Source organism: Mustela erminea, chromosome 14 (genome assembly GCF_009829155.1).
Source record: "Mustela erminea isolate mMusErm1 chromosome 14, mMusErm1.Pri, whole genome shotgun sequence".
Taxonomy (NCBI): domain Eukaryota; kingdom Metazoa; phylum Chordata; class Mammalia; order Carnivora; family Mustelidae; genus Mustela; species Mustela erminea.
In genome coordinates this window covers 91,694,269-91,714,000 of record NC_045627.1, presented here as the reverse complement: position 1 = coordinate 91,714,000, position 19,732 = coordinate 91,694,269, and the positions used below count along the sequence as shown (strand labels likewise).

General features: G+C 63.7%; 1 protein-coding gene across 1 annotated transcript; it reads right to left on the bottom strand.

The window, feature by feature from the left end:
- Nucleotides 1-13,476: 13,476 nt before the first annotated feature.
- On the bottom strand, nucleotides 13,477-19,447 carry VENTX (VENT homeobox). Its single transcript, XM_032312210.1, has 5 exons — nucleotides 19,303-19,447; nucleotides 18,617-18,698; nucleotides 16,659-16,864; nucleotides 14,393-14,553; nucleotides 13,477-14,292 (listed from the first exon to the last, which is right to left on the bottom strand). The coding sequence occupies exons 1-5, from the start codon at nucleotides 19,445-19,447 to the stop codon at nucleotides 13,912-13,914; spliced, it is 975 nt and encodes a 324-aa protein (XP_032168101.1). The 3' UTR covers nucleotides 13,477-13,911.
- Between the last annotated feature and the right edge of the window lie 285 nt (nucleotides 19,448-19,732).

Sequence of the window (19,732 nt, the reverse complement as noted above, 5' to 3'; positions counted from 1 at the left end):
TGTGTGTGTGTGTGTATGTGTGTGTGTCCGTGCCAACCTGAGTGCAGGGTCATGCCACCAGCCCCCCGGTGGAGGTGACCCGTGCCAACCTGAGTGCAGGGTCATGCCACCAGCCCCCTGGTGGAGGTGACCCTGAGGGCTGGGTTTTGGCGCAGAGACAGAGGATGGAGCTTGGGGATCGTGGCCCCGGGGAGTGATGGTGCCTGGAGACAGGGGCCGCTTCCAAACGCAGGCCCGGCTTGCTGACCAGCAGGCCCACGGCGTCCTCTTTGGGGAGGGGGGACAGGCAGGGAGGGGGGGTGAGCCCCACCCTGCATGACGGAACAGCTTGGTCTTGTGCCCCCAGCACAGGCTGGAATGAGCAGCAGCCCTTGGTGGGTGTCTGGGATTCGGGAGGAGACGGGGCCCATCAGACCCCATCTCTGGAGGGCCTGATTCAAGGGCCTGAAGACCCCTCCGACCAGCCCAGCTCCTGGAGGGACACTCCCCTCACCCCTGCCCTGGACAGCGGACCCGGTGGTTAGGTTAATGCGCAGTGGGTTCTGAGTTCTTGGCAGTGGGCAGAGCCATCCCAGCTGTCCCCACCCCCGGGGCAGTGATGGGGAAGCCACCAAGCAACACCCCATAGGGGGCAGGACCGTGGGCTGGCGCTCGCCCCTCCAGGCTCTGTAAAGGAAGCCCCACCCCAGCAAAGACCCCAAAACTGAAATCCCAATGATGGTTCCTTGGGGGGCTCCCTCTGGCCCAGCAGCACCCATGACCTTGGGTGGCCAAAGTGTCATAGGACTTAGCCTCTGTGGGGCTGGGGACTGAGAGCCAAGCCTGGGTGCTGGCCAGGGTACTTCACATGGGACCCCCAGGTCAGGAGGTGGGGTGGGGTTGGAGCCCCCTGCAGAGATAAGGCTACGAGGGCCCCCTCAGGCCCTCCCCAGGGTGTTTACATCTTGGGGTGCCACTCAGAAAAGGCTGGGGGTGCAGGTCCTGGAGGGCATGGTGTGTGCAGAGTTGGGGTTCCCTTGGGGCCAGGATGAAGTTGACAAGTGAGCCATGGGGGTGCTGCTGTGGGCCCTCCCCACCTCATTCTGTTTCCCTGGGCCCCTAGGGTAGCCTCATGGCCAGGCTGGCACAATGTCAGGCCCAAGTGGCTTCTGGATCCTTCTCCAGGAAGCCGGGGCACCAGCATAGTGCCACAAACTCGGAGGGTTTTCATCCTGGGTCTAGGGGCCCCCACCTCAGGCCACGGGGGCTCTCCAGGGGACCACCGACCCCTGCACTCTCAGGACTCGGGTTCTCCTAGAACCTGGGGTGCAGCTGAGGGTGTGACGCCTCTCACGCCCTCCTCAGGGGCTCCCGCCAGTGGTCAGCAGGTTGGAAGGTGCGGTGCTCTGCACGCTCTGCACGGAGTGTGGGCTCGGGCCTGGGTCTCCAGAGCGCCTCTCCCCTGGCCCCCGCCCCAGGAGGCAGATGTGGAAGAGTTGCCTCAGGGCCCGCTACTCATGGGGGCTCACGGTGGCTCACGGTGGTGGCGAGCTGGCTGCTGGCCAGGCCTCCCCAGGGAGGAAGCCTGAGGGACCCCAGCCAGTAACCCTACAAGGGACTTAGCCTGGGGTAAGTTTAGGACAAAATCAGAAGCCAGGCCAGCCCCGCCCTGCCGCGGCTCTCCCTCCAGGTCACGTCTAACCTTCTGTGGAAGCAGAGGGCGGGCAGGTACAGGCCGGCAGACCTCAGTTCCTGCCCGTGACGTCCGTGCGCGGAAAGTGCTAGAAGCAAGTGAGTGCCTGCGGAAGGGCTTCCGTGTGACACGGACCTTCACTCCTGTGCCCGAGACGGAGGCGGAGCACCGAGGGCCGCGGGCGGGTCGGAGCGCAGACGCGCCGGCGGCTTCCCCGTCAGGGCCGAGGCCTTCCTCGCACAGCCTCGAGGCTCTGGGAGGCCCCGCGCGGCCCCGCGGACACGCTCCCGGCCGTGCGGGCGCCCGTGTTCCCGCACACGCAGCCCCTGCGCTCCGACCCGGGTTTCTGGCCGCTCAAATCCGTTGCGCGCGCCGCGTCGGCGACCTCCGGCTGTCCCCGAGCCGCGCGCAGGGCGGAGCGTCCTCCCGTCCCCGCCTGCCCCGGCCCGACCGCAGGCGGTGGACGCGGGGAGCCCGTTCGGTGCGCGTTAGTTCATCTCCTCGACGTGGTCAGGGGAGCCCTGGGAGGCACGGCGGTGTCGATGCGGACGCGGACTGGACCCCGCGGCCCAGGAACGCTGCGCGCCCGCGGCCTCACCGCGCCTGCCGTCCCGCCCGCCCCCGCCCAGGGTCAGCCAAGATCTGGGGCGCCTCGGGCCTCGAAAACCCACTTCCTCGTTTGTAAAAGGAGGAAGCGAAGGTGGCAGGGGGCGGGGCGGGCGGGGCCTCACTCCCAGCGCCCCCACCCCACCCCTGGGGGCCTGTGCGGGGGAGGGGGGGACCCCATGTGGCCTGTGCAGGAATCACGCTTTCTTGACTCCAAAATGGGCAACACACCGCCGGGGCTTGTAAACACTGCTGCTTTGGACCTGAGTGACCAGCAGGCCGGCTTCCCGGTTCCCTTCCCGCCCCAAAGGCCTGGGGATTCCCACCTCAGCCGGAAACCTGTGCGGTCGCCGCCGCGGGATGGGGGCCTGGGGGAGCGGGCGGTGGGCCGGACCGCGCGGCCCAGCTTGGTCCGCGCTCCACGGGGAGCCCCGGCCCGCCCAGTGCCCCTCCCTGCCGCAGGAGTCTATGCTTTCATGAATTTTGAAACAACGGATCCAACTTTGTAGTTTTGCACCCACTTTTCCATTCCCAGTTGTGTTTTCCTGGGAGGGCCAGAGTCTGGGGAAGTACTGCGCGGGTCTGAGCTGGACACACCTGGGGGGCGGGCAGGAATCTCACGGCCCCACAAGCTCCTGATGGTTTCCGTTCAGGCAAAAAAGTCATTTCACGCGGCGTGTGGTGCCAGGGGCAGTGGTTGGAAGCGAGGGAGGAAGACCCTCTCTCTGCGGGTTTCAGCCCCCAAGCACTCCTAGGAGCGGAGAGACAGCATCCCTACGCTCCTGGCAGGGCCGAGGGAGGGAACCACAGGCAGGGTAGGGTGTGGGGGTACCAACCAGAAATGGGGCAGGGAATGGAGAAATAAGAACAGGGGCCTTGTAGAGGGGTGTAGTCAAGGAAGAAGAAATGACGGGAAGAAAATGAGGTGGATGGTTCAGGAACTGCAGCAGGTACAAAGGCCCTGGGGCAAAGAACCAGGGTCAGAGGGCTCTTGTCCTATGGCCTGCGGGCTAGTGGGTCGCGACTTGGGGAGACTTTGCCCTGAGAAAGGTGGGAGTCATTGGCAGGTGCTGGGCAAGCGAGGGGCTCAGCATTCTGTCAGGGCCTTGTGAGCCCAGTGGGTTGGGGCCTGTGGACTGGGAGGCCCCCCAGACAAGCCTGGTGGGCGAAACCCTGGAGACAGCCCCAGAGGTCTGAGAAGTCCTGCTCTTTGGAGGTGGAGCCAGCAGGACTGGCGGTGAAGGAAACCTTGTAACGAATGTCTTCAGCGTCACTGATGAAACACGTCCAGAATTCCAGAAAACAGGGAAAGGGAGGCTTTTGCTAAAAGTGCCGTCCATAAAACCGTTCCCAGGCAGAATGTAAACCCCAAGGTCCAGGGCTCGCGTGGGGCTCAGACACTGTGTGAGCTGCTTCGGTTGCACTCCTGGGCTGGGGACAGGTGGTATCAGCTTCGGGTTTGTGCGAAGGGTTCCTTCACAGCTTAGGACTTTGCATATCTTTTTGCAGGGTTAAATATTTTGTAACTTTATTTTTTTTTTTTAAGAGAGAGGGAGGGCACACAAGCAGGGGGAGGGGCAGCGGGAGAGGGAGAAGCAGGCTCCCCGCTAAGGAGGGACCCCTGACGTGGGGCTCGATCGGGGGACCCTGAGAGCATGACCTGAGCCGAAGGACTGAGCCACCCAGGTGCCCCTATTTTGTAGCTCAACATTTTTTAAGGGAAAAAACACTCAAGGATGCACAGAAGGTGTGAAAACGTGAACTGATGATTAGAAATGTTCTGTTGGACATCCTGCTTTTGTAAAACTTTAGAAATTTACTTAAAATACAAAATTTAGGGGCGCCTGGGGGGCTCAGTGTGTTAAAGCCTCTGCCTTCGGCTCAGGTCATGATCTCAGGGTCCTGGGATCGAGTCCCGCATCGGGCTCTCTGCTCAGCGGGGAGCCTGCTTCCCCCCTCTCTCTCTGTCTGCCTCTCTGCCTACTTGTGATCTCTGTCTGTCAAAGAAATAAATAAAATCTTTAAAACAAAATAAATAAAATAACAAAGTTTAGATCAAAGTTTGAATGCGCGGACGGGGAGTGGAGCCGCCGGGGACTACTCAGGAGGAGAACTCGCGGGGCGGCGAGCCTCCCGAGCCCGTTGTCCTCCGTGCGGGGTGCCTGCAGACCGCCCCAGGCCTGGGAATCGCCCCATGGCAGGGCCCCCGAAGGAGGTGAAGGGGTGCCTGGGAGCGAGGCTGGTCGGAACCCAGTGCAGGGACCAGTGACGGCGTCTGGGCCATGCAGAGTCACCTCTTCTCCATTTCGCTCTCCATTTCCACAGTAACAGGGTCTGTCACTCGGAAGACATGGAAAATGCTGGTTCTTCCCAGCTTGCGGGGCAGATGCAGAGATCTGATCCCCTGCCTCCGGGCCCCACCTGACCAGGAAACACAGAACCTGGGGGGGGGGCGCTGCCCTCCCGCAGGGTGGCCCTGCCCCAGGGGAGGGGTGTGGACCGTCCAGGCCCTTCTGACTACTCCCGCCCCCCGGTGGCAGGGGGAGGGAACGGCAGGTCCGAGTTGGGGAGCAGCGGCTGTGGGGATCAGGGCCGAGGTTGTGGCCTTCGCCTGGCTGTGTCAGACCCACCCCTCGACTCCTGACCCTGCTGGGCGTGGTGCCAGCTTGCCCACCCTGCCCCCTGTGTGCGGCCCATGCTGGGCAGCTGGTTGGTGGGTGTTGAGCCCTCGGGGCTCCCAGAGGAAAGCCCACCCTTCCAGGCTTGGCCCCAGGAGTGACAAAGCAGGGCTGAGGGCTGGGATTAAGTGGGTCTCTCCTCAAAGACCACCACCACGCCTGCCTCCCACTCCTGGGGCCTGGGGGGGCCAGCGTCTCAGGAAGGGCCCACCCTCCCTTGCACACGCCCCGAACTTTCCGATTCTCCCAGACCCCTTCTGCCCAGTGTCCTGGTTGGCCCCAGCCCGTCACTCTGTCTTCACGGTGTCCTCACTCCCCGGTGGGGAAGAAAGCAGGGGCTCTGCTCACACGCATTTCCAGGCCCGGAGGCCTCTGACCCGTCCGTCCCCAACGCGCCCTTCACCAGCTTTCCCCACTCAGGGGCCCGGCCCCGGCGCTGCTCGCGTTTACTCGCAGACACACTCCGGGTGCACACATGTGTGCAAGCCCACGCTCGGTCCCCCGGGCACCCTCCTTGGCTCCCCCTGCCCGTGGTCCCCCGCCCTGACCGCTGGGACTGGTCCTCTTCTCCGGGAGCCAGAATGGCACAGAGCCACAGGTCACGGAGCTCCTCGCCCCGTGGCCTTCAGCCCTGCAGCCAGGACAGGCCGGCCCCAGCACAGCCCCTTCTCCAGATCCAGGGTCCACTCAGCCTCCCCAGCTCCCACCCAGGGCAGGGGGCACCCTCCAGCTCCCACCGGCCCAGCGAGGCAGTTTCTCTGTTTACAAGGACAGTGGGAAGGGGCCTCCCGGGGAGGGCCTGGAGCACGGAGACCCGTTTCCGACCCCGCCTGGCCCATGTCCCTGGACGCTAGGCTCACCTTGCCGACCCGGGCCTCGGTTTCCCCCTCAACAAAGTGAGGCCAAGGCCCAGGGCCCCACACGCCCAGCTAGAGCTGACGGATGCAGGGACTGGCAGTCTGGCCCGCAGCATTCCCAGTTCCTAACTGGCCCGCAGACTCCTGCCAAGGGGCCTGCACTACTGTCGAGCATCCCGAACCAGAGCCTGAGGAAGGGGGTCTCTCGGCGGGGCAGCTGGCCCGGGACCCAGAAGGCCCTGAAGGAATGGCAGTGGCCATTAGATGGGACGCTGGAAGGTGACAGGCCCCTCCCTACACCTGCGGGGCTGAGCCCTCTCCTCCGTGAGAACAAGACCCCAGGCTGCCAGGTTATGTTTGGTGGTAACTGAGCCGGGCTTAGGGTGAGTAGCCGGGGACAGGGGCTGAGCTGGGTGTCTAGACCCCAGGCGACTGGGTGGGAGAGGCGTGGGCCAAGTGTGTGCGGGCGAGACAGGAGCGTGAGTGTGGAGTGAGTGTGCACACGCACGTGCTTGTGTGAATGTGTGTGCACGTCTGTGGGACAAGCCCAAAGACCCAGGCTCCGGGCTAGGAGCTCGGAGGGGCTCCCAAGGGCTGGAGGTTGGGCTGCCTGATCAGCAGTCCTAACAAAGGGCCACAGTTCCTCTGGGGGTGGGGGTTGGGGGTGGTCCTGGAAAGGCCAAGGGTGCCCTGGGAGGGGTTTGTGCACAGTGGCCTTGGAGGGCAGAGGAAAGATCCCGTGGCCGGGCCAGTGTTCTGATACGGTATGGGAGGGGAGAAAGAAAATATCAAGAAGCCACGATTATCTCCCCCGGAGAGGGAGTCACAGGACACAGCCTTGAAACCCTGACGCAGAGAGAGGCAGGGGCCTCCCAAGCCAGGCTTAACCCTTTGCTTCCCCCTCCCATCCGTTCCCAGAGACCCATCTGTCCTCCTGCACAGCCTTTGGGCACAGCCCCTCCTGGCCGACCTGGAGCACATGTCCTGGGGACCTGGCACCCACACATGGCATCCCATGGGTGCCCAGGGCCACAGGACCTTCCAACTGAGGTTCCTCGGGGAAGCCCCAGGAGCGCAGGGATCTCTGGCTCTCCCAGCCCAGTGCGGAGGATGGAGACCCAGACTGACTTCCTGTTAGTCCACTGCCTCAGCCCTGGTCCAGGTCATAGACGAGGGTGTCTGGACCCCAGATTTAGCAAATCGAAATTCAGGACACCCAGCTCAATTCCAAACCAGATCAATGAGCAGTTTCTGTTGTGACTCTGACCTCTGCTCCCCACACCTCTGTGAAAGGATGTCCTCACTCTAGTCTGTTAGGGACCAAGGCTCTCAGTCCTCTGGGTAGGCACCCGGGGGTGGGCACATAACCTTTCATGTCTCCAGAGGGCTTGACCATGTCCAGCACATCCTTTGACAGGTGGGGAAACTGAGGCCAAGAGAGGCAGCCATGCAGTGGTGCTGTGACGAACCCTGATCTAGGCCTCGGCAGCTCCTCTGTGGAGGGCGGTCCACCCTGCCTGACCGGGACAGAGAGAGCCTGCGGAGCCTAGCCCAGAACTGCGATGAATCCGAGACAGCACAGGGCAGGCTGGGGGCTGCTGGCAGGCTGGGGCGTAGACAGGCTGGGGCGAGGTAGGCAAGACTGGAAGCTCTGTATCCGACAGACCAGTGGGTACCCTCTCTGGGAACAGACAGGGAGAATCCAGCTAGAGTTAGCAGCAGGCTACCTTCTGGGGGTTGGAGAGTTAACAGCAGGCTACCTTCTGGGGGTTGGGAGCCCCCAGAGCTGAGCAGACAGCTGTGGGAGAGCCCCTCCCCACCCGGAATAGAGCACAGGGAGGGAGCGAGTCGTCTTGAAGGCCGCCCCTTATCGCCCAGCAGCTCAGAGCCAAGCACTGCCAGGGCCAACAAGGATATTTTCTGTCTTGTAGGCAAGGGAGGGCCAGGCCCAGGGCATTTGGAGCTGTAGGGGCTGCTCTTGGGGTCCACGGAGCCCAACGTTTAATTGGACCTGGCAGGGGGTTCCTGCCCCAGCTGACAGGGACCAAGGGACAGTGCCCAGGCCTACACGGACTCCAAGGGGCTGGCCAACAGGAAGGCTTCCTGGGGGTGAGGTCTGTCTAAAGGACCCAGGAGTGCTGCGAAGACCCCACAGGGCTCTGGCCTCCCTGGAATCCAGCCTCGGTGTCTCCCAACCAGAGCTGTCCTCAGCACTTGAGGGGGGCAGCGTACTGGCATGCTGAAAAGTCTGGCCTGGAGTCTCCCTGGACAGGCGGGGTCTGGGCCGTGTGGCCCCGTGTGACTGGGGCCCCACCTTCCCGCTCCAGGTTTGGGTTTCGCTCAGAGCAGGGAGGGGCCGGCAGCAGCGCTGAGCAGGGTGGGCAGGCAGGGTGCACCTGCTGGGCAGCCCCAGTGTCCCCCTGCTTGGGGGCTCCCCCAACCTGCGAGGCTGACGCTGTCCCTCTGTCCATTCCTCTACCTCTGGGACCACCAAGCTCATAACTGCGGGAGCTGACGCGCCGAGCGTTGGGCTGTCCAGGGGCCACAGCCAGGTGGGCTCCTGGGATTGGACGCCCCACGGAGCACCCAGCTCCTCCCTCTGACCAGCAGCGGAGGGGACTCCTGGGCACAGAATCTGTGGTGTCGCCGCTGGCTCTCTGGGGATTTAGGGAAATGCAGGCAGTGGTCTGGTCCTCTCTCCCGGCTGGTGGGGGACTGGCCATCCCACCCCCAAGGGAAGCCGCTGGGCTCCTCCAGCTTGGAAAGGCAGGCCAGGGGGTCATGAGGTGACCCTAGGGGGCCGGAGACACCCAGCTGTGGGCAGGTTTGGGGCCTTGGGGGACACTGTCGCTTTAGACCCTTCTGGACTCTGGAAGTGCTTTGTCCTGAGCAGGCATGGACTTAACACTCAGGAAAACAAGTTTAAGGAAACCAAGTGCAGAAGTCCCAGCGCTCTGGGGCACGGCCTGTCCCCACCCCACTGCCCTCACCTCCCCGTCTCTCTGTCTGTCTCCTCCCTGACCTCTTGCCTCCTCCCCTCCTGAAGACCTCCAGGAGCTCAGGGTCAAGGGTAACAGTGTGTTTCCCAGAAGCTCCGGGGCAGGATTGAGGGGGAATCTGACCCCAGACCCAAGCGGGACCCCTGTGGAGTTACAGAGAACAGTGGCCAGAAGGGATGGCCCCTGAGCCACCACTGGCCTGGAGGACTAGGGCGCAAGGGGCCCCCCGTTACCCCGAAACTCAGCAGGCGGCTCCCTCTCCGGCCAGCACGAGCGAGGGTCTGGGGCAGAGGATGGGGCTGGCGCCCTGCTGTGCCTCCATCATGGGCTCGGGAGCGACTGTCCCTGCCGCCATAGCTGCTGGGCTCTGTGCCTCTGTGACCATCAGCCAGAGGCAGGGGCCTGAGGCCAGCGCCGGGGACTGTCCCCCACCGAGGCCCTGGGCCTGCAAATGCTCTGTTCCAAAGAGAGGCCCAGGCCACAGTGGTGCGTGTCAGGAGGGCCTGGGCCAGGCAGCAGGGCCCACGCGTGTCCATGGGAGGCCGATGGCCGTGCTCTCTCCCGGCTTCCCTCACGTGTCCACCTGTGCCCCTGAGGGTCCTGCCCCTGCCCACCTAAAGGCCAGCCTGGTGAGAGGCTGGGGTGGGGGCTCCCGCTGAGGGTCTGTGTGCACACGTGTGCTCTCACAAACACCACCCCTCTCCTAGGCAGGTGCTCCCAGGCCGCGGAGGGCATGCAGGGCAGCTCAGCTCCTGCCGTGTGGAAGCAGGTGCCTGGTCAGTGCCTGTCCAAGTTGGGGGACAACCGGGTCCCCATGGGGGAGTGTCCACAACTCTGTTCACAGAACTTTGTGACTGTGGGGAGCAACAGAGGTGGGGGCCAAGTCTGAACCAGGAGGGTCTCCAGGTCCCCACCTGTGTCCTGGGTTCCCTGGGGGTGTGTGGTCTGTCCGGCCCCTGGGCTGTCCCCTGGGCTCCCGTGGTATGTGTGTCACAGGTGTGTGTGTCTCTGTGTGGCAGTCTTGGGTCCCTGCTCAGCTGTCCCCTGGGTGTGTGAGGTCCAGGGAGAGCTGTCCCCTCCCCCATGCTCAGGACTCCTGGGGGGACTCTCCCCAGGATGGGGGTCTGGGACTCAGTGCTCAGGGGCACCAGCAGGGAAGGGAGGGACAGGGTAGAGATGTGCATTTTCCGGGCCGGACGCAAGCAGAGTAGCACGTTGGTAGATAAGGCTGGCCAGGGCTGGCCTAGTCCCAGGTCCCAGGAGGCAGCCCCCAGGCCCCTTGGCCCCACCGCCCGCCCGCTGGGCCCAGGCTCAGCGCTCTGCTCAGAGCAGGTCTTTGTGCCGCAATCTCACAGGCGCGGGAGTAGACGGGTTCCTTGGCACGGCTCAGCCTGGAATCACATGTGACTGCCGCTGCTCTGTGGGCCCCAAGGTCGCGGCCTCCCATAAATGGGGCAGACCAGCCGGCAGAGGCAGAGCTCCAGCGGCAGCAGACGGGCTCTCCTCCGTGCTCCCAGGCTCCGCGTCGGCGCCGACCGCCGGGGACCCGCGGCCTCCCTGCTCCTCGCCAACCTCCGCGGCCTCTGCTCGCAGGAACCCTCGCCCAGGACCCGGACCGCGGAAGCTGCTCGCTGTTCCTTTTTCCTATGCATATACTTCTTTGCGGGTCTGGCCTGAAGAGGTGTAGGCATGGGAAAATGGGGCATCGAGGTCCTCCTCACCGCCCAGCCGCTCCCACGCCCTGCTCCGGGGCCCGCGTCTCTCTGCTCCCACGCCCTGCTCCGGGGCCGCCTCTCTCCGCTCCCACGCCCTGCTCCGGGGCCCCGCGTCTCTCCGCAGGCCCACCGGCCAGAGCACAGGATTGTGTGTCTGCGAGGGGCCGCCGTGGCTGATCTTTGCCCCCAGGGCCCGGCGTGCCCCCGAGAGTCCCAGAAGCTGTAGGAGCAGGACAGGGGGCGGGAGCCCCACGAGGGTGGCTTCCGTGGGTGGGAGGCTGGGGCAGGTGGAGGGTGCCGTGGGGGCGGGTCATGGCGATTTCTGCTCCTTGTAATGGTGAGTTCGTTTTCTGATCAAAAATGTCAATAAAGCTAATGTCACATGAACTTAGGTGTGATCGTGTTTGAGCGCCAGAGCTCAGATTGCAGCTGCCCAGTCAGGCTGCCTCTCACTGCCAGTGCGTGGGGGGCGGTCGCACAGGAATCATCTTGGTCTCGGAGGAACTTAGTAGGAAATGTCTGGACATGGACGTGAGCAGCTGACCTGGTCCTGGGCGGGTGCGGGCCAGAGTGGCAGCAGGGCCCGGCCACTTCGGGCGGGCGTCCCCAGGGTGCCTGGGAGCAGGGGGTGGAGGGCGTCCCCAGGGTGCCTGGGAGCAGGGGGTGGGCTGGGTGGGCGGGGAATCGGCCACAGCCCCGCGGGTCAGGGTGGGGGCCCCTCGGCCCAGGAGCCTATGGTCTTAACTTCCTGGTGTAGAGAATTGGACCGAAGCCCTCGAAGCCCTCGGGAACCGAGCGCTTCCACAACCATCGTGGGCCTTTGTCGTCTAATCGGCCCAGCAAAGGGAGCAATTACAGGACCCCTTTATCAGCTGGCCTGTCCCCTAATCTCATCTGATCATTCCTTCCTCCAAGCCCACAGCCTCCCGGAGGAGGGGAAGGCATAGGCTGGGCCGCAGCAGGGTGGGGCAGTCCCCGGAGCCCCTCCTGGTGCTTTGTCCCGGTGGGGCGGCGGGGAGGGCTCCTGGCTCCACCCTTCACAGTGCCGCAAGAAAGCAGGTACCCCAGCCGCGCTGGGTGTGGACATGGTGGACAGGGCCTGGCTCCAGGGTACCGGGAGGGCCATCCCTCAGCACGGCTGTGGCTTTCCCAGGGGTCTGGGCTGACTGGGGTCACAGGCCTCACGCCAGCACTGCGGAGTTGGGGGGAGGGGGTCCCTGTCGACCGACCACTTGGACCTGGGTGGGCTGCTGCCTTATGACCTGCAGAGCTGCCTGGGCTGGGACTGAGGGCCCTACGGGGCTGGGCCGCTGCCATGGAGGTCATCCTCTCACAACTGTGGCTGCTGGGCCATGACGGGGTCCCAGGGACAGCCCTCCTTCTCGCCCTGAGGACCCACAGAGTAGAACGTGTGCAGAGAATAAGAGGTGTGCATTTTCACCATTGGGGGAGTGCAGGGTCCCCGCGGACACCGCAGAGTGGGGTGGGGGGCAGCAGACAGCCTCTGCTAGCAGGGTGGTGGGGTGGGGGGTCACTGCCTGGGGCCTGCCTCTAGTCCAGCCAGCGCCCCAGCATCCCCAGCGGCCACTTGCTGTGGTTTTAGAGAAGAGCTTGAGGGCACAGGCTGCGTGTCCACGGACGGCCACCCGGCCCTTGGTGAGACCCTGCCAGGAATCCTGCTGTTTTCCCATGGTTCAGCCAGAGGTCGCCACCACTGCCTCGGCTCCCTGTCCCCGGACAAGTGACTTCAGAGGAGCCCCAGCTGGGGTCCATGGTGAAGTTCCTATTTTCTGTAAACTGGAATTTAGGTTTTTGGCGAGACTATTTCCACATGTGCTTCCGTCTGTGCTGAGCCAGAGGGTGAAGCCAGCTCTCCTGTGCTGGTCACAGCTGAGGGGGGCCCGGTGTCCTCCAGTGGTCCAAGCAGCGTGGGGAGGGGCTTAGGAAGCCTGGTCCCACCAGTCAGTCCCACCCCTGAGCCCAAAGGTGACCGCTGGCTGTGAAGGGGGAGACCAGGCGAAGGGGCGTCCACTGCCCAGAAGCGAGCTGATATTCCAGACACGTGATGCCCCAATGCAGGGTGAGTGGGTCCTGGGAGCAGAGGAGACAGCACAGATGCCCCGGTCACACCGGACAGAGGACACAGGAAACCCAAGATACTGTGACTCTCCGCTTCCCTTGGAAACACTGGGCAACTTGGAAGTAGAAGGTAACCAGATGCTTGCGTTTTTAGGGGTGTAGAAAGGAAGAATCCAGTTAGGGGTTTTTGAACCAAAGAGGAAAACACACGAAGCTCAACAGTGTGTGTTGAAGAAAACCCTGACTCCCCAAGAAATCCTCAGTTAAGGGCCTGACAGGACGGCAGAGACCGCAAGTGATGGCATAGCGGCTGTCCCCACAAGAGGGCTGAGGCTGTGGTCTCTGACGGGCCTGTGGCTTTGCTGCCCCTGGACAGGTCTGTTCGGAGGCCCACACTCCTGCTGCTGGAGCTGGGCAGAGCAGCTCTGTGTCCCGTGGCAGCCTTCTTCCTGGCAGGCACCCAGGAGCCCAGGCCAGCCCAGCCAGAGGGACTGGTGAGAGGCTGAGCCCTCGAGCCAGGTCATACACAGGTTTGGATGCCGGCTCCCCCACGTTTTTCTGGCCAAAAGAAAAAGCAGAAGGGCCTCGAGAGGAACCCAGCGTTGTGGCCAGCTTGCATGGGCTCTGAAGACACAGCAGAGGTTTTCAACCCCACTGACTTCCGCTGGGGCAGTGGGCAGACACGCATTCTGCATTCCTCCCTGGTTCCAGCTTTGGGGTCACTGTTAACATGGAACTCAAACCCCAAAGTGATAAAAACAAACATTTCACTTCCTCTGATCCCTCATGGTTTCCACTCAAAGCTTGTAAGCACACAACACAAGAAAGTCTCCCTCTTAATTTTTTTTTTTAGATTTTATTTTTAAGCTCTACGCCCAACGCAGGGCTTGAACTCACAGCCCCGAGATCAAGAGTTGCATACTCCACCCAGCCAGGGACCCCTGAATCTTTACTTTTCCCAACACTTTATAATGAATAAATTACCCTTTGATCATGCACTGGAAGCCCGACACTCATCAAGTCCACTTGTCTTTTGATTTTGTTCACAAACCATCATTTCATTCTTAAACTAAGCCTGGAGCAGTATTCAGTGAATGTCTTCAACTGTAGCCCTCTGGAACCTTACGGTGGGTCAGGGTTCCAGGTCCAGCCCGTGGATGGGCGCCCAGCTCACACCCGGCATCACTGTGAACGGAACAGACCGCGAACAGCTCTCCAGTGAGCTGCCGGGCGTTGCTCCGCAGGCACCAGCTCTGGCTGGGACAGCTCCCACTCCAGCCCAGGCCTCTGGCTTATCACACTTCCTCAAAAGGCATCCCCGGTCTGGGGCAGGGCACACTGGTTCCAGGGTCCCCCGGACAGGGCTGGACCCAGTGTGTGCGCCTGGCCCCCAGGGTCCGGGAGGCAGAATGTTGGAGGCAGCCTGTGGTCCGGGGCCCATGCCAAGGCCAGGGAGGCTTGACCCGCTTGGCGGGGGTCCCACATGGAGGCAGGGGGCTGTGTCAGAGCGGGAGGCCCCAGTGGGGATGCCCAAGGGCACAGAAGCTGCAAGCCACTGCCGAGGGCAGAGGGGGGTGAGCAGAGCGGCACCGGCGGGCAGAGCGCTCCCGGGAAGGGGCTGCTCAGCCGGGAGTCCTGCAGCTGGCGCTTGTGTTTCATGCGGCGATTCTGAAACCAGGTTTTTATCTGCGGGAAAAACGCGATTAGAGCAGGAAAAACGCGATTAGAGCAGGGGCGACCGTCGCCGCAGCTCCCAGACACCCGCCCAGCCCGGCCGGCCCCTCACCTGGACCTCCGAGAGCCGCATGTCCCGGGCCAGCCTCCGGCGCTCCGCGGGGCCCAGGTAGCGGCGGCGCTGGAAGGCGCTCTCCAGGGTGCTGACCTGCTCTGCGGAGAAGGCCGTGCGCACGCGGGGAGCCGGCAGGGCGTCTGCCTCCCGGCTCCAGCCTGGAGAGGAACGGAAGGGCCCTGAGTCCCCCCAGGAGCAAGGCCTCCCGGCTCAGGTGGCTTTCTCTGCTCTGCCGTCCCACCGTGACTGGGCACAGCTGCGGACGGAGGCGGCAGCTCTGCCCTCCCCTGCCAGCTTGAGCATGGGTGGAGTCTGGGGACACCAACATTGAACGCGGCCTCCCAACAGCACAGCTCTGGTGCAGCCCGTCAGCCTCGGCCTGTGCACGTGGACCCCATCCTTACAGGGAGCAGTTTCTTTGGCCTGCACACAAGGAACCCAGGTTGCAGGGGCGGCCCTGAGGGCACAGAGCCTTCATCGCGACGCTCCCAGGCTCCCCTGCCACCAACTGAATCTGTGACTAATTTCTAATTTTACATTTATTTATTTTAGGGGCCGGGGCAGAGGTAGAATCTCACGCCCCTCGTGCGGCCTGAGGTCAGGACCCGAGTCAGACACTTTACACAGCGCCTGTCCGATTTCTTAATCAGGAGGTGGTGGATGGCACCGCGCGGTGAGGTGCGCAACCCCTCTTTCTTCAAAGCACGACTTACCAAGATGCCAACAGGCGTTTTGCGGGGGAAGCAGATCTTACAAAACTAATTCTAACACTTAGCTGGAGTGTGCAGGAGGACACGTGGGGCTTTGCCTGGGGGGCGGGGGTGGGGTGACTCGTCCGCAGGAAGGATTTGGACGCAGGATGACTGGCTTTTTTTGAGAGGGGGGCATACTGGTTGCAAAGGGTAAGTTTAAAATTTTACTTCATGAACATATAAAATCCTTCTGTAAGATTAAACTTCTTCAAAAATGAAAACTTTAGAGGCGCCTGAGTGGCTCAGTCGTTAGGTGTCTGCCTTCGGCTCGGGTCCCGATTCCAGGCCCTGGGCTCGAGCCCCGCATCAGGCTCCCTGCTCAGCACTCCCCTTGCTTGTGTTCCCTCTTTTGTTATGTGTCTCTCTCAAATAAATGAATAAATAATCTTAAAAAAAAAAAAAGATAATATCAACCCCACTTTGACTACATAGGACTTTAAAGCTAAAACCAATGATTACACCACAAAGACAAACAGACTGAGAAACCCCCATCAGCAAAGTACAAGGCTAAGACAGTCTTTAGGAAGCTATCAGGAGGGGCGCCTGGGTGGTTCAGTAGGTTAAGCCTCTGCCTTTGGCTCAGGTCATGATTCCAGGGTCCTGGGATTGAGCCCCGCATTGAGCCCCGCATTGAGCCCCGCATCAGGCTCTCTGCTCGGCCGGGAGCCTGCTTCCTCTTCTCTCTCTCTCTGCCTACTTGTCATCTCTGTCAAATACATAAATAAAATCTTTTTTTTTTTTAAATGGGGAGGGGCCCCTGGGTGGCTCAGTGGGTTAAAGCCTCTGCCTTATGCTCAGGTCATGATCTCAGGGTCCTTGGATCGAGGTCCGCATCGGGCTCTCTGCTCCGCGGAGAGCCTGCTTCCTCTTCTCTGACTGCCTCTCTGCCTACTTGTGATCTCTGTCAAATATATAAATAAAATCTAAAAAAAAAAAAAAAAAGAAGTCACCAGGAAGGACCTCGGAGCCAAGGCACAGAAGGTACTGGGAATTCCCAAACACAGGCAAGCAGGGCGGTCCCAGGTCCACTGTGAATCGGCAGGAATGTGGATGCCTCGCCAAGGCGCCCAGCTTTGAGGAAAGATCCACAGCGACCCCTCTGAACAGGACAGCTTTCACCAGTGTTAAGACACGCGTGTCCAGAGCCCTGGGACTCCTGCAGAAATGGGCCCCAAGGACGTACTGCAGAACTGCATCCAGCGGCAAGGGCGAATGTTGGGGGTCCCGGCTCCCAGTGGGGAGCCGCAGCAAGGACGCGGTGCCCCCCCGCCCCCCGAGCCAGAAGAGGTGGGCAGGGAAGAGCCGCCCCCAAGGGACTTGAGGGGGGAAAAACTCCACTGTGGCTTCTGCTTCCCAGAGCAAGTCATCTGCCAGCCAGAGGGGTTAGCTGGAACCTCCAACCCCAGCCCTTGTTAAGAATGTCCCCACTTGCAAAGGCCTCCCCCGGAAGCCTCCCTGGCTCCGTCCCAGTCCGGGAAGGCAGCAACCTCCCCGCCCAGCCCCACACCTACCAGCCGTGGGCGTCCCCCGTGAAGACACTTCTGAGGGCTTCTCCTCCGTGCCCCCAGTCTGAGGGAACTCCCTGCTGCTGGATACCCTCGCTGGAGCAGAGAGGCTTCTCCAAGAGACTTGAGCAGGCCTGGAGGTGTGTGACGGCCCCACACGGCTGCTCTGGGAAAGCCAGTCCACGGAGCCAAACCTGGATGGCTTGGGGCCCCTGGGTAGGGCAGTGGAGGGAGACATGGCTGTGGGGCCGGCCGCAACGTTCCCAGGACAAATGACGGGGCTTAGACACAGGGTCCCCAGCAGGTTCAGCAGAGCTGAGGGGCGTTTATAAGCTCAGGAGGAGTGAGCTCGAGAGGCTGGTAGGCGTAGATGGCTTAAGTCCTCCCCCCACCCCCAGATAAGTAGCACCTAATTGCCTTCAATTCAGAGGCACAAAGGCGGCCATTCACGCCTCCCCCGGCTCCAAGCTGTCTGGAGAGGGGCGGGGCTGTGGCCACCAGTTGGGCGACCTGTGGAGGTTGAGAACTGGTCCTTCCAACTCCCCCAACCCCCACCTGGGCTGGCCCCTCCCAGCTGAGCACCCCAGCTGGAGCCGCCTGGTCTCCCACCCCCTGGGCGTCTGCAGGGCCAAAGATGACAGGTGTGCACACCTGCTTCAAGTCGGGGGAGTCCACATGAGTGTTCCTAGGACGGGGGGGTCCCCGAGCAGATGTCCGGCAGGGTTGGAGGGCAGGTATTCCTGGATGAGGACTTCAACCAGACAGGGAGTCCCCTGCTGGCTCCAACTGGCCACTCCCTCTCAGATTACACCTAGTGGCCCCCCACAACCCTATTCCCTGCCCTCGACTTCACTCTGGTGCCACAGAGCTGGATTCCAGGGACAGAAGGGGGGTGTCTGCCCGCTGGGAGTATGGACTCCTCTGTGCTGCTCCAGAAGGACTCCAGCAGAAAGGACTGAAGAACTGTCTTCCGCCCTCCCAAAGGCTGTCCCCACTGTGGTCAGCACAGGCCCAGAGCCGCCAGGGGACGCTGGAGCCCCGAGCCCAAACGGTACAGGGTCCTCATTCATGAATGGGCTGCGTGGGGCTCCAAGGAAGAGTCCCTTCGGGGTCATGCACCCCTTCCACGTCCTCAGGGGGCCACCACCTCTTTCTTCAGGACGCGACCCTAAGGACCAGCAAGAGTGACCTCCGGGGCGAGTGCCCCCCGCCCCCCACCCCAGCGGGTGTGGTGGCCCCAGCCCACCCACGACTCCTGGGGGCGCCGGCGCCAGCCTGGGCGGGACCGACAGCCTCTGCGCCCGCCCTGCCCTGCGGGATCAAAGGCCCCTCGGGCCGGGCCGGGATTAACACCCCCAACCCCGCCTTCCGAGCTTCTCAGGCCGGGCAGGGGGTGAAGTCGGAGTCCGGCGGGCGCGGCGGGATGGAGCAGGCGCTGACCCCGGCCCGTGAAAGGTCAGAGGAGGGGCCGCTATGCGTCTGCGCCAGCCAGTTGGTCCACTGGACCCCGCGGGTGCCCGCAGCGTGTGCCGGTGTGACCCACGCAGGTGGGGGCCGCGCCAGCCGGACGACGGTCAGTCACCCTCCCGGACCGCTCGGGCCGCCTGAGCACCTCCGCGGGCACGAGTGCGTCGCGCGCTCACACTCGCGGGGGCGACGCCGGGGGTCAGCGCAGACGCCGAGGCCCGGCGCCGTCCTGGCGCGTGCGGCTTCCTCCCTTCCCGTCCCGCAGCCTGCCGCGGGGGGCCTCCGTCGGGGCGCCCTCCCGCCCACACCCCCAGCCGACCCCCACCGCGGCCGCCTGCACCGCCCTGGGCTCAGGGCACCCCCCCCAACCCGGGGGGTGGGACTCGTGTCCGCCGGGGTCTACCCTCCCCGCCGCCGTCTGGGTAGCTCCGCGCCCGCCTCCTTCCGCGGGGTCGGGATCTCCCGCGGGGTGGCCTCGGCTCTGGCCGCTGACCTACCCCCGAAGCCCGCACGTGCTCGCCGCGGAGGGGGGACGCCCCCGGCGGAGGCCCTCCCGGGTCCGGGCAGCCCCGCCCCCGACTCACGCCTAAGCCCCCGTTTCCGCGACGGGACCTTCCCGGACCCGAGCCGTCCGCCCGCGCTCCAGGGCCGGTGTCCGGCTGCCCCGACGCCTCCGTCCCGCCCCGCCCCGCGCGCCTCCAGGGCCAACCCGGACGCTCGGCCGAGGGCGGCCCGCCCCGCCCAGGACCCCTTCTCCACGCCCACCCCGTTAGGAGGGGCAGGCGGGTCCTCCGCCGCCCCGCCGCTGCCCTTCCGGCCCCGCGCGGTCGCCCCAAGCTGCGGGAGAAATGGAAGCCGCAGCCCCGCGGCCCGCCCGCCCCGCCCCCACCGACCGCCCGCCGGGCGGCCCCTCCCCTTCCTTCTCCACCCCTCCCCCGCTCTTTGCCCCGGAGCCTTCGCCCTGGAGCCCCCTGCTCCTGAGAGTCCCCCTCGGCCCTCCCACGCCCCTCCCTGGGCTTCCCCCGCCCCCCCGCCTCCGCTGGAGCCCCCCGACGTCCTGTTTGTGCTCCTGGTGGAAAGAACCTCGGTGCGCGTTTGGAACGGGGTGGACAGGACCCCACCTAGGTGGGTGGGGGGTCAGATTTCCGGGCTGCCGGTGTGATGAGGCAGAAGCACCCCCAACCCCTCCCTCGCGCCACAGCGGCAGGGCCAAGGGACACAGGACCCTCCGGCTCTGTGTACTGAGGCAGGCCTGGGGGACAGAACCAAAAGCAGGCGGGGCGAATCAGGTCTCCTCCGAACGGCAGGGAGTGCGACGTGCCGCTCATCCTTCTGCGACCTGACAGTTTGGGGGAGGCCAGAAGGGCCCGTGAAAGAACCGCTCCGAACCAGGGACATGGCAGGGAAGGGAAGGAAGGCGGGGCCCAGTGGCCGCCGCGGAGGTGAGAGTCACACTCGCTGTCTGGGCAGAACCGCTTGCCGCCGGCCAACAGCTCGATCCCAACAGAGTCCCCAGCTCCTGGTGACGGAGAGGAGGGCTGCCTCCAGGAACGAGGCCTGGCAAGCCCGCCGGGACAGAGCCAGGCACTCTGTGGGGCTGGCGTCTGCACCAG

What these genes read in the sequence shown, in the direction of transcription:
- VENTX (XM_032312210.1), bottom strand. Translation starts at nt 19,447, where the DNA reads ATGAGCGGCACGTCGCACTCCCTGCCGTTCGGAGGAGACCTGATTCGC. An exon ending in CGCTGTGGCGCGAGGGAGGG is followed by an intron (nt 18,699 to 19,302) that starts GTTGGGGGTGCT and finishes CTTAGGCGTGAG; the next exon opens with TCGGGGGCGGGGCTGCCCGG. An exon ending in ACGGGGGACGCCCACGGCTG is followed by an intron (nt 14,554 to 16,658) that starts GTAGGTGTGGGG and finishes GTTCCTCTCCAG; the next exon opens with GCTGGAGCCGGGAGGCAGAC.